This window comes from Gallus gallus, chromosome 4 (genome assembly GCF_016699485.2).
Source record: "Gallus gallus isolate bGalGal1 chromosome 4, bGalGal1.mat.broiler.GRCg7b, whole genome shotgun sequence".
Classification (NCBI taxonomy): domain Eukaryota; kingdom Metazoa; phylum Chordata; class Aves; order Galliformes; family Phasianidae; genus Gallus; species Gallus gallus.
Window position 1 is genome coordinate 83,543,352 of NC_052535.1, and position 13,269 is coordinate 83,556,620.

The following is a 13,269-nucleotide window of genomic DNA, read 5'->3' on the forward strand; positions in this document are numbered from 1 at the left end:
TAATGTGAAATGGCAGCAGTGCTTTGTATGCTTAAATCCAGTACAGAGAAACACCTTTAGGCTGATGTACTCAAACTATTCTTTAATCTGTTGAAAGTTAATTGAGCACATGTGTTTCCTCCCTGACTCGTCCATTTTGTAGACCTTTAACTATTCCAGTGGTTTGGGTGAGATATTTTGTGTGATGAGTAGTCTTGTATCCTTGTAGATGGGAGTATAATTAGACAAACTTGGCATTTCAGGGAAGTACTTCTATTTCATTAGAGCAGAATATTTTTCTGACTAATGGCACTAAATAAAAGGGCCAAATTAAATCACAAGTTCTTACAGCTCATAAACAAAGTTTACAGGGATACCATGGCACAATTTAGAATAAGCATAAAAATCTAGGCCAATAAATAGATCAGCTTTCATGGTAGACTATACCAGAAAGCAGCATGTGTAAATCTAGAACAGTCTGGCTAGTGGAAGATGAAAGCTTGTTACTTCACAATGCTATTTAGCATCTGATGTGAAACGAGTTGATGTCAGTTTACTTCTCTTCCTGGGCACCTACATCTAAAAAATTAAAATTACCTTTGAAGATACAGCAGAGACAAAGTACTGAACAACTTTCATTTTCAAGTCATAGCCACGTTGCTGTGTGTCAGCTTGTATTGATTCTTAACTAGGTCCCTGGCTTTTGAGTACAGAAACCTGCAGGAATAATTGATGTAAAGAGTGGTTATTTTAGTTGTTGGATTGCATGGCAAAACGATAGAGGTGGTTTGCTCTTCCCTGTTCACATCCAGTATCGTTTTTCCTACTTCCTTCGTATAGACAGTGAAATAGGCATTGTGATCTTGAGTATTCCAAATATTCAAAATAGAATATACAAATACACGTCAGATTTTCAAGAAAATGAGGAGTAACTGCAGAGCTACAGAAAGCTAACAGTATGTGTGGTCCCCAGGTTGAATCCAGTCAAGGATTAGGTTCAGCCCATGGAAGTGTCAGGAATCTCCTTGGGATCTGGTTCTGTTTCAGTGGAATACAAAACCGGAAATATTTTTAACTACTTGGCTTTATGGCTTGATGAGGGGAAAAAATACTTCTAATTTATTTCAAATGTTTTGCTGAGAAGTATGCAGTGTTTTCTTCACTTGAAGTACTTTCTAGGTGCTTTAATTCAAAACCGTAATGCATTTCTACACCTTGATTTCTCATTTGCACAGGGAAGAAATCTTCCCGTCACCTTTTGTTTCTCCTGGAATTGTAGAATGGCTTGGGTCATTTAGCTCCTATTTCATGTACTTGGCTGAGTTCGCAAAGATAACTGTTCACAGAATGCTCAGTGCCATGCAGGACAGAAGAGCTGGTCAGACCACAGGAGGTTTACTCTACAGTAGGGTTTATTGTTTGTTATCTCAACACATTTCTCTTACTGGTCTTCATTTTGTGTAGAAGATGATGAAGGGATTCGAACAGTAAAATTTCTTAACAGTTCAGTGGTTTATAGCACTGTATGTGCCTATAACTTGAGCACTATCTATGCAAGTAATTGCATAAACTGAAAATGTACTTCTTTAGGGAGGGACACTCCTCTGTTCATATCTATTTGTGAAAGGGTGTGATGTTGGTGATTGTTTTTAGAAGGCAGTTCTCAACAGGATAGGAAAGACCAGCATTTTGTGATGGTTTCTGTAATTTCACATCCTTAGGTCTACATCTTAACTTCCTGAATCTCTTCAATGTAATGAATTTGTAACGTGGTTGAATTTCATTATTGCTGGGGCTGAACTGACACCTTTTTGGGGACAGGCTGATGTCTGAGGTGCTAACACACCTAACACACAAAGCTACGTGTGGTGCTTCTGAGCTAAAACTTAAACTGATTTGCCAGCAGTCAGGGCATTTGCTTTTGAGCCAATCTGATGCAATTGTAGGAGCTGCAAGCCCAGGAAATGGAGCAAGAATGAGTGTTACCCTCAGAGTGTGCAGCTAATCTAGCTTCATCTCCATCTTCATCAGTTGGTAAGACATGGAGAAGCAGCGGAAAAAGCTGTGTTGCTGTGCTCAGGCTGTCTCTGCTGTGCCCTACACTTGGATCAGTTGCTGATATTCCAGGATTGACTCAGAACCGATGTCACGCACATCTTTCCTCTCCCTATTGGACACCCCAACAAGAAACAGTCTATGCCAGTATCTCTCTCAGAGCAGCATCTCTTGCATTATACAGCCATAGGCAGAAGTCTCAGGATGGGCCAGAAAGCAAACCAGGTCACTAGTCAGACCAGTCTGACAGATTGCCTTTCTCCATGGGTCTGGGCCTTCAGGAGCCTGCCATTCCTGAGAAGCAGTGGGGTGGACTCAGGGCTTCTAGTGGCTCCAGGCCCTGCCTGGTGCCAGCTGCTGCAGCTGTACCTCTGGGAACAGCTGCATCCTCCACTCCACCTAAACTGGGGGGAAATGGGTAGAACTGGGACATGGGAGGAAGCATGAGAACTGCTGCTCCAGTTATGCACTGGGTTTCAGGGCACAAAAACGATGTGGTTTCTTTTGACTGCTGTAGCAAATGCTCTAGTTTTGTTACTAAAACAAAACCTACCTTTCTGTTGCTCTTTATATTTGGAAAGTGATATATTATCAGTTTCTGAACTTGAGGTTTAGTGAAGTACAGGCATTAGCTTCCTTTCAAGCTACTCTGGGCTTTCGTGCTTACTTTGTATGGCAAGGGTCTAGAGAGATTTCTTTTATTTCCTTCCCCACCATTGTTTTCAGTACAAAGTTTTTTTTCTTAATATTCAGACATTTTATCGCCTCACTTCTTTTAGAACTCCGAGTTTCTTTTTTTTTTCCTTTTTTTCCCCATTACACAAAAGAATACTTTTAGCTGATTGAGTTCTATCCATTGCCAACTGCAGACTCTTTTGTCTTGTTGTCCAGCATCCTTTATGGAATGAGGACCATTGAGCGAGTACTTGTTGGCTCCCTGCTGAGCACAATTGTGCATGCAAGGTGTGGTACTGTACCCGCGGAACATGGAAAGCTGCGGTTTGGAGGGCCTGAATGCATTGCAATTTTTACCTTTTTGCTTTGTGAAAGAAGTGGGATTGTGCTGTGAGATAATAAATCCACCTATTTTTAGTTTGGTGCAGTTGCGACAAGTGGGCGAACAAAGAACCAGTTGAATGCACTTGCTGTTGTGTTGAAACCAGCTAAAAGTTCCTATTCAAGTAGTTTCAGCACAGTACAGCTAACAGGCAATTTTCCATTTATGTATACAGACCTTCTAGAAAGACAGCTGTGCGGCTGGATTAATTTCTAGCAGTAAATTGAATAAAAGAAAATTGAAGGGGGTCTCGGGAATTCCTTTCTAAACAGTGAAAGCAGATCTTTCAAAGCTTTCTTTTATTTGATTCCTTGCCTTCCCAACGTCTACTGTAAGATTTAAAGGACTGGAAATAGTGTCCTCTGTGTGGAGGTATACAACAGGAAATGTGCTCTTTTTTTTTTTGAAGAGAAGAGATGCTATTAAAATATCCTCTAACACTTTCTACCTAAAAATATGCTGATTTGCTTTTAAGTAAATGAGAAATTCACACCTCTTAGTCATATTTGAGCTCCTTTCTGCTTGTGCTTGAGTAAGCTGTAAGTGAGCTATGTAGAAATATGTTCAGAAAACAGGAATGTGTTTTATACCCAAACTGTTTTTTACTGGGGAGGGGAACTTGGTAGTAGAAAGCTTTTTGATTATGCAAGGTTATCAATTTTGTTGAAGCTAGTTACATGTGAAACAGGATGTGGGTTTTAACCAAGGCTAACAAAGATTTCAGTGAATTCCTTCTGATAAAATGGTGGTCACAGGCTTCTCTTCTAAAGGTTGATCTTCAAATACTATTCTTGGAATTATAAATTAGCTCCTAAATGGAGTCTTGTTTCTGTCCAAGCAAACTGTGTTAACAGATATGGGCTGGGCAGAGAATGGCTTGAGGACAGCCCTAAGGAGAAGGATTTGGGGGTGTCAGTTGGTGAAAGATTCAACATGGGACATCAATGTGCTCTTGCAGCTCAGAAGGCCAACTGTATCCTGGGTTGCATCAAGAGAAGCATGACCAGCAGGCTGAGGGAGGTTGATTCTGCCTCTCTACTCTGCTCTCATGAGACCCCACCTGGAGTACTGCATCGAGTTCTGGGGCCTCTAACACAAGGATACTGAGCTGTTGGAGTGGGTCCAGACGAGGGCAGTGAAGATGATCAGAGGGCTGGAGAACCTCACTTCCAAGGACAGACTGAGAGAGTTGGGCTCTTCAGCCTGGAAAAGAGAAGGCTCCAGTGGGACCATATAGTCACCTTCCAGTACCTGAAGGGGCCTACAGGAAAGCTGGGGAGGCCCTTTCATAAGGGCATGTAGTGACAGGGCAAGGGAAAATGGCTTTTAAACTGCAAGTGCGGGTAGATTTACACTAGATATTAGGAAGAAATGCTTTACTGTGAGGGTGGTGAGACACTGGAACAGGTTGCCCAGAGAGGCTGTGGATGGGTCCTCCCTGGAGGTGTTCAAGGCCAGGCTGGATGGGGCTGTGAGTAACCTGGAAGAGGGAGGTGTCTCTGCCTATAGCAGGGGATTGGAGTTAGATGTACTTAAAGGTCTCTTCCAGCCCAAACTGTTCTATGATTCTGTCCTTCTGACTTCAAACTGATGACTTGCTAATTAATGATCTATTTTATATTATGTGAAAGTAGTTTTAAGTGGAAGCACTATATAGGCATAAGAAACCTCTGGTTGATAATGAGGGTCTAGCACTGAAGTGTTACTTTCTTGGTGCAAGCTGCTGCAGTCTCTCATCCATGGAGAGATACCAGGGATGGTGATCCACCTCCCTTTCCTGTTCTGTTCTTTCCTTCTCAGACTGGCTGGACTGTGAATTCCAGAACTCAAGTGTCTTTTAACCAAGTTTTCCTTCAAATAATTTTTCTGTGTAGATTGGATGTAAGAATATCCAAGTAGGAGCTTGAAGATTGGCAGTGGGCTTACTGCAAGATGTTCTATATAGCACTGACCTCAGGGGTCAGCTTTACCACTGGGTGGCTTCACTCTCCCCACTTCATCCAGTTTTGTGCAGGCAAGATGAGCTCATGCTTAGATTTCCTCTGAACTTGTGAAGTTTTGCTTAACAGCCACTTAACAGATCTGGTAAACTGCTCAGTGGCTGTTAACATGCAGTGGTAGAGTAGGAAGATTTGTCCAATGCTGTGGGAAAGCAGCTGGAACATGACATAGTATGAATGTTGCAATGCTTGTATTTCATGCGAATGTACCGACTCATATGAAATACTTAAGAAATGACAAATCAAGGGGGAAAGTTGAAAATGGGTGTGAAAGTTTTTTGTTCCTTGTGGATCTGCTTGTAATAAGCTGTGGCCGTGTCTGTGTGAGGCTGCAGTCAGTTAACCAGTGAGATAGTAAGAGCAGCCACCACAGTGTTATTCTCTGGATTCTTACTGCTGCGAAGAGAAACCTTGACTGTTGTACCCTTTCTGCTCACTGTGTGCTTGTAAGAGGCAGAATTTAGAAGTTTGATTTTGATAAGAATGAAACTTCTGTTGTCTATATGGCCCTGTTGTTAAATGCTGCTTTTGGGTTCCAGTCAAGGATCCCTTCCAGCTGCATGAGGAACTCAGGCATTTTCCCTTTATTTAGGATACTGAGGATTTCTTTTTTGTTTAAATAAAAGTTAGCATCCCTCTGCTTTTAATATACTTTTCATTTAAACAGCCCTGAAGTTCCTGAGCTCTTGTTCAAATGGTACCAAAAGTAAGACGAACTAAGCTGACTCTGGAGAAAGATACTTCCAGCAGAAGCTTGGCTGCTTGCTACTTTGAGGTTACCCAAATGTGCCAGTTGTCTTGCTGCAGACTCCTGTGGGACTGGAGAGCTTATTATCTACGTGCTTGGGAACTCAGAGAAATTAGTTGTTGATTAGGCTGCAGTGCAGCTGTCTAACCTAAATGCTGATGTTACTAACTGCTGTGCTCTGGGTTTGCCAGAAGGTGAATATATCAGCCTAGATGCTTGTAGTTCCCTATTGAGTTAAGTTAGTTTTTTAGACTTCTCTGCATACAAAAAGAGCCTGCTAGATTTTTGTCACTAACTGGAATCTACATAGGCAAAAAATCTGTGCTAAATCAGGTTGAGTAGTAAACAAATGCCTTTCTTCCTTTTCCTCATGTCCCGCATTGTTTCCAGCAGTACTTTAGATATATGCTTCTCTAAACTTGAGTACATAACCTCACCTCATTGAGAAACTTAAGATAATCAATTCTGCTCCTCCTGTACAGTCATCATTAATATATTCATGTATTTTTTCAATTACAGACTTTAAAAAATTCCAAAAGTCTTTGCTCCCTTGATTATGAAGACGATGATGATGACACACAAATGAAGACAATTGTGTCATCCCCATGTGACTCAAATGATCTTATGAACATCATCACCCCTGGTTCCAGTCCGATGAAAGAACAGCTGGATGAAGTAAGGCATCACGGGTCATGCCAAGGTAGCTTCAAAACAAGGGATTATAAGAAAGCAGCTGCAGTATGTGAAAGTGATGAGGACACAAGTGATTGTGAGAGCACTGAAGAGGGCATCTTTCCTCTAGACTGTGGGGACTTGGACCTAGAGCAGATTGAAAACAACTGAGTCTCAAAGTTGTGTGCTAGAATCAGAGTTGTTCTAAATTAAAATGATAGAGGATTACCTTTGCCATGCATAATCCATGTCCCTGAATCTCTGTATTGCCTATCTTGGGCCTGTGTTAGAAGAAATGTTTCAGGTGGGGGAAAAATGTGAACCATTGTTACCTGTTTAGTCTATTGATCAGTATGTGGATGACAATGACAACAACAACAAAAAAAGTAGGAGGTTAAATGTTATTTTGAACATTAAGGAATAATTTTGATTAAAAAATTTCCTAACAGATATTTTGCATTTTTATGGCTTTTACAGTTCTGGAGAAAAAGCATCTCTATTTTGAAATGAATTTTCAGAAGGGCATTCTATAAAACTAAATCTGTCTACAGTGATTCTGGTGCGGGTATATGTTGCTTTTGTTAAAGAGCTTAATGTGAAAAGTGAATTGCATAATGAAATTGGTAATAAACCTTCGGATAGAACTCTTAAATACCTGGTTGACAACTGGTCCAAAATACTTAACTGCCATCTCTGACAGTGTCTGGAAAAACAAAAACTTCATAACATGTACAAATGTTCTTTTCATACATTCAGGACTTTTTGATCAAAATATGGTAGTGACCTTAAAGGTTAACATTTTCCATGATTTTACTACTTGAATTGTTTTCTAGCCTGAAGCAATGCTAATTTAGGTGGGATAAAACTGCAAGTAGCTGCCCACCTACTTGGTCATTATGTTTTCTGTGGTTCAAAAGAATGTACAACAAGAGCACTTGAACTTTTAGACAGGGACTTTGTAATGATCAGTTCCCCAGGAGGTGATCCCTTCAGCAATACTAGAAGGAAGATAGTCCTTGAATTAAATAAAATGACATTTTGCTTTGCACTTGTGTCTGTTTATGAATTTTGTCGGAGGAAAATGTAGAGTCTGGGTCATGTTCTGTAATATGGTATTTATGTGCGGAGTTGGGTGGAGGGCAGACTTCTGGTCATCAAAAAAGAAAAGTCAAATTAGTCTGAGGAGCTGGGGAATAATTCCTGCTAGATCCCAGAAGTGTCTCAGTGATTACTTACACCATAATAATCTCTAATATAATAGTCTATTCATTGCAGACTATTGCAACACGTACTTATTTTGTTAGTTCAGCTGGAATAGGGATTTACCTGATCAAGAGGGAAAATAATCTCAAAATAGAGATTTTAAATTGGACAGAACTGGAGAGGCTTGGATTATGGCATTTCATTGCATCACGTTAGTCTGCTTAAATGAGCCAGCTCCTATGGTAGCCTGTGCTATAAAACCAAAATCCAGTATCATTCCAAGTCACCTAATGGAATGTGATTAAAGTGAGAAATGAATGTCTTGAGGCATATGACAAAAGCCAGAACAAGGTGTGTGACTTGGGCTGCAGACTTGTGGTTACGGTCAGCCTTTGGGCATAAGAAGAACTGCCTTTTAATTACTGAATTAGCTTTCATGGCTAACAGCCTATACAAAACTTTATGTTTGGGGTAGCCACTAAAAAGCTCTTAGTGTTCTTCATGCTTTTATGACTCCTACTGCATATGTAACCAACGGCAGCAATGGTCTGCAATACCAATACTCATATACATGCATACGAAGGTGCAGGATCACTGAAGAGACTTGTTTAGGCTCTTGATGTGTTTATATATATATAGTGTGGGAGATGGTGTAGCTGCTCACTGTAGCAGCAGAAAATCATTCTCCTTTTCTTGGATGAGTAAATAAAGGAGTTGCTAGTGAAGCAGAGCTCTTTCAGAAGCTCTCTTAAATGTGCATCTCGTTCCCGAGGTATTTGAGTCTAAAGGAGGGCCACGAAGATGATCAAAGGACTGGAGCACTTCTCCTAGGGAGATAGATTGAGGAAGTTGGGCTTATTTAGCTCGGAGAAAGGAAGGCTCTGGGGAGACTCGATTGCAGCCTCCCAGTTCTTGAGGGAAGCTTTAAAAACAGGAGAGGGGCTGACTTTTTACACTATCTTGTAGTGACAGGAGAAGAGGGGGATGGCTTCAAACCTAAATCTGCCCTCTTTTAGTTTAAAGTGAGGAAGAAATTTTTTACTTAGAGGGTGGTGAGGCCCTGGCACAGGCTGCCTGTTTAGGCTATAGATGCCCTGTTCCTGGAGGTGCTCAAGACCAGGTTGAATGGGGCCCTGGACAGCATGTTTTAGTGGCTGGCAACCTTGCCCATGATGGGTGGTTGGAACTAGATGATCTTAAAGGTCCGCCCCAACCCAAACCATTCTGTATTTGCTCCCATGTAGCAGAGGTCTTGCAGGTGGTGCCACATACGTGCACAAGCTATTGGAAATAATTTTTTGTGACTGAAAGTCACTTTTTTTTGCACTGAAAATTAAGTTTCAAGAAATATCAAGTGACTTATAGCCATTTTTCCTTGTGGATAAATGGGAATTGCTCTGTAGCAGGGCGATCAGTCATCATGGGATAATGGGACAACAAAGCTGCCTCCTGGACTGTAATTACTAGTTGTAGAACCACGTTTCTCTTTGTGTATTTTTTAGCTGAGTAATAGAGGTAAGTAAAATTGAATCAGCTTTAATGCAGGATTGTAGCAAAGACCAATAGTACAACTGGGATCACTTAAAGGCCAATTTGCCTATTTGAAAGCACTCTGATTAGAACTGTAATGGCATGGAATGAGAAAGCTAACATGGCAATCCATTTGGCTCTTCATCCCCCAAGGAAGACAAGCTTCTGGAAGAAGTGAAAGAAGAAAATATCTCAGAGGACACGAATAAAAGGAGGTAAGATGTGCTTCGTTAAGGAAAAACACTTCAGAAGGGACTCCAACTATTAATAAGCAATAGAGAAAAGGCAAGAATAGAGCAGGTAATATTCCAGCTCTGAAGTATGGGCTGGCTGTGATTTTAAATTTACTTCTCAGGTCTCAAAGGGTTCTGTAGTTTCCTTCTGTAGGAGCATTGTTTTGACTCAACGCAAAGTCACATTCCTGCCCACATACTTGGGGTAGGAAGAGGTTTCCCAAGTGGTGGTACAGATGTTTGCTTATGGTAACTCAGGACTCCAGCTCCATGACAGCCAGCTGTTAAAACTCTAAATAGCCCTTTCATAGACACAGACAGACAGGCGTGGTTTTAGATACTGAAGAGTAAGCTTCATGAAAGTAGGAAGTAGTAATTATCTAGTTCAGAGTCTTATTAGTTGGTGACAGGAAAATGAGTGGTTGAACAGCTGTGCAGTGACACAGTGAATGAAGAAATCGGCTGAAAGGAATCTGTGCACTTTGTCTACAGGCTCTCATGTAATCCCACATGAGAACCAAGAGTAAAAGGAATTACTGGTGTGAGGTTATTTCAGCTGGGGCAGGCTTTGGCCTTGCATCACTCACAAGATATTGAGATGTGCTCTAAAAGAAATTCATAGGTGATGAATTTGGCACTTCTGTTACACTGGATCATAGAATAATATCTCTGGTGGCTGTTTTGGGCAAGTTTGCTAAAAGAGAAAACATGCTTTCAGAGGGTGAATTGTATTTGGTAGTGGCAGTGCTGGGCTGGGAGTGGTTTCCTTCCGTCTTGCAGCCGATGTCAGAACAGAAGGCTGTGCTGCATGGCACTGTGGGAGTTGTTCTAGGTCACTTATCTCTCATTTTTATTAGCAACCAGGCTAACAAAGTAGTACGCATGTTAAGTTTGCAGTCAACAGGATGTTGGACAGATGTGAACGATAAGATAGCATTAGAATTTAAAATAGTCTTGGCAACTGGTAGAAATGGTTGCAACAGGGAGAAGGTGGGGGGGGGGAAGACAAGATCCTTTTCAGCAAGGCACTAAATTTAGACAGGGTTAAGCTCGGCGTTGGGCCACGTAGTTAGCAGTGCTTCTGATAAGGGAGCTGGGAGTTGGTCCTGTTAGTAGAAGAAAAATGAGCTTCAGGCTAAGGTTCACGAACGACAATTTATTTCACGAGGCTCACGAGCTGCAGGTGCTCCTGGGAAGCACAGGATTAAGTACACAACTTGAGATGCTGCACTTAGGAGTGCAGAGTCCAATAGAGAATGGCATGAGTGATGTATTGAGACATGGGAAAATGCACTTGAGGGAGCGCTGAAAGAATGGAGTTTGAAATCTTTTGGTAGACTGGGCTTAAATGGCGCCTAGTATAAAAAATGAGGGTAGGGAATTAAGGAGCAGATGTGTGGAGAGATGGCTGCTCCTCCACAAATGCAGACCTGTAAAGAGCGTCTGTCGGGAGCGATGGCTATGTTTTCCTTGCCTCAAAGTGAGACGATTAAGCTGGCTGCCTTCCCACAGCCCTTTCCTATCCTTTCTTCCTTTGGGGCTTGTATTTCCCAGCAAGGCTAAAAGCTGGAGGTAAATAACTACAGGAGGAAGAGGAGCTGAGAGTAATGTGGTGAGGAAAGTACTCTGGAGCAGAGATGGGAGCTCCCAGTGCATGGTCCAGAGATAATATGTAGATCCTATTCGTAGCTGCCCCTTGCCAGAAAATCAACCCCTATCTCATCAGCTTGGCCTAAATGATCTTTATGAAACCACTGCCTACATCTGTACCCGGCTGTGTCCAAGTCCACTCTGGCAGAGCGCTGCCACCACCTGCAATACATCTAAAGATATCAATCAGATGTTGGTGTAAAGGTAGCCCCAGCAGTACACCTGAAAACGCACAGGTTTGACAAGAAGTCCTTGGTGCTGATTGGTGGATCTCTTAACTTTCACTCAGTCTTGATGATCCTTCCAACTCGGAACATTCCATGAAATACAGATAGGTCTGCAGCTCAGATTGCCTGGGGCACTTCCTTGAGCAAAGGACCTGCTTTGGAAACTATGGATGTTTACACCACCAATCCATGTGCCTCATTTAATCGTAATAAACGGACCTGCATCAGAGAGCCAGACAGCCTGGGACCTGCAGGTGCTTATCCTTGGCCCCTGTGATGGAGCCTGTATCTTGTTTAACACATACAAAATACGGTTTCAGAGGAGCGTTGCCACCATATGCTTAGCAGCCCGTTCTGGTGGTGCATTTTCCAAGTGAGTTTTGCCATCAGTTGTTTTGGAGTTTGAGTGTAATTAACATCATCCAAACTGCTGCTCCCACCGCCATCTGGTCAGCGCAGCAATCACCAGTATGCTAAGAGCTGCTGTTTGCTAGGGGAAATGAGGATCCTTTTGCTGTCTACAGCCTCTTGGGCCCACACAGCAGTTCTTTTCACGTAGGTATTTTACTATTGAAAGTAACTTAGAGATCTGCACTGGGACTGATTTGAGCTGGCGGAATACCGTATGAACTCAGTGGAGATGAATTGAGAACTTCCTTAAAGCAGCATTTTGCTTTTTAAACTGTTTAAACGAAGCCCAAGCTGTACAATTAAATCTTTCATGATGTCTCCGTTTGGACAAAGAAACTCAGCGCCCTGATTCAGGTAAGCCCATGTGATGGGAGTGATGATGGGAATTTGAAGTGAGGGCTATTCTGTTGGGCCCTGAACGCTTGTGTCCCACACACCACAGCCCATGTGGCTGAGCTCCTCCCTGCAGTAGTGTGGAGGAAGAAAGTAATCCTAGAACAGGAATGGGCTGAGGTGTCATCTTTCTGTCCTAGCTGCCTTCTTTTGCCTTTCCTCTTGACCTTGATTCAACTTGCTACTGCTGTATGTCAGGTGGGGTTTCTGAGACACAGTCTAAATGGATTTCCCAGAGTGTCAGAGCTCTGACTCATGGCTAACAGTTCTGGCAATGCCCATTTTTGCTTTTCTGCAGCTCTTGAGACTGCAGTCTCCACGACGACCCCATTCTGCTGCATGACCTTGCTTCATCCTCCCAGTGGTTCTTCCCATTCACTAAACAAGACGTGTTCCTGTGGAAGACAGAGTACACGGTTATGGAAATGGATAATCTTGAATAGTGCATGAGAGCGAGCTATAATTCTGCAGGCAGCTTTACATCTGCTATTTGCTAATTCAGACTTCACAATTTTCATCTCCTTTTAACATACATTTTTAAAAACATTGTGCTGCAACTCTCCCCTTTAAAAAAAAAATATATGAAAACATACTAATTTGGTCATCAGCACTGTTGGGATCTGGAGACGCACAACAAAGTCATTCACTCTGTAAGCTAACAGCGTTTGTACTTCATTTACTGTCTGGTAATACGGGTCCACCAGAGGGGAAATAGAAACAAGAGGGGGAAGCATGGAAGCGGACAGAAATAAAGGTAAAATTGAATAGGAAAAAGGAAATTCAATACATGTCATTTAAACCCGAAAGTTTATGGCACAGTGTCAGAACTGGAGCAAATGCAAGCTGTCCTGCTCTGCATATCTTTTTGTCTGAAACATAGACATATCTGTGATTCTGTGATATTCCTTCTAAAGGAGAGCATTTCTATCGGTTTACTTTAGGGTCAGTGGGAACTGCTGTGAATCTTTGTATCCCATTTGCCAAGCAGAGTTTCCTCAAACTTGAGAAAATAATCTGTTTTTAATCCATAAGCAGGAAAGGACTGGAGATGCAAGACTTGTTTGTGCACGCACAGAACTACCTGGATCTCGAACTCCTTCAGGCTCCTGCC

At 42.0% G+C, this 13,269-nt stretch overlaps 1 protein-coding gene across 5 annotated transcripts in view; it reads left to right on the forward strand.

Annotated features, from left to right (window-relative positions):
• FAM53A (family with sequence similarity 53 member A) overlaps positions 1-7,559 on the forward strand; it is a 67,400-nt gene extending 59,841 nt beyond the window's left edge. For all 5 annotated transcript variants that reach the window (XM_015285869.3, NM_204388.3, XM_015285870.4 and 2 more), the window contains exon 5: positions 6,359-7,559. In XM_015285869.3, the coding sequence (XP_015141355.2) occupies positions 6,359-6,682 (324 nt within the window). In that variant the 3' untranslated portion in view covers positions 6,683-7,559. The remainder of the gene's footprint in view (positions 1-6,358) is intronic.
• Positions 7,560-13,269: the final 5,710 nt, after the last annotated feature.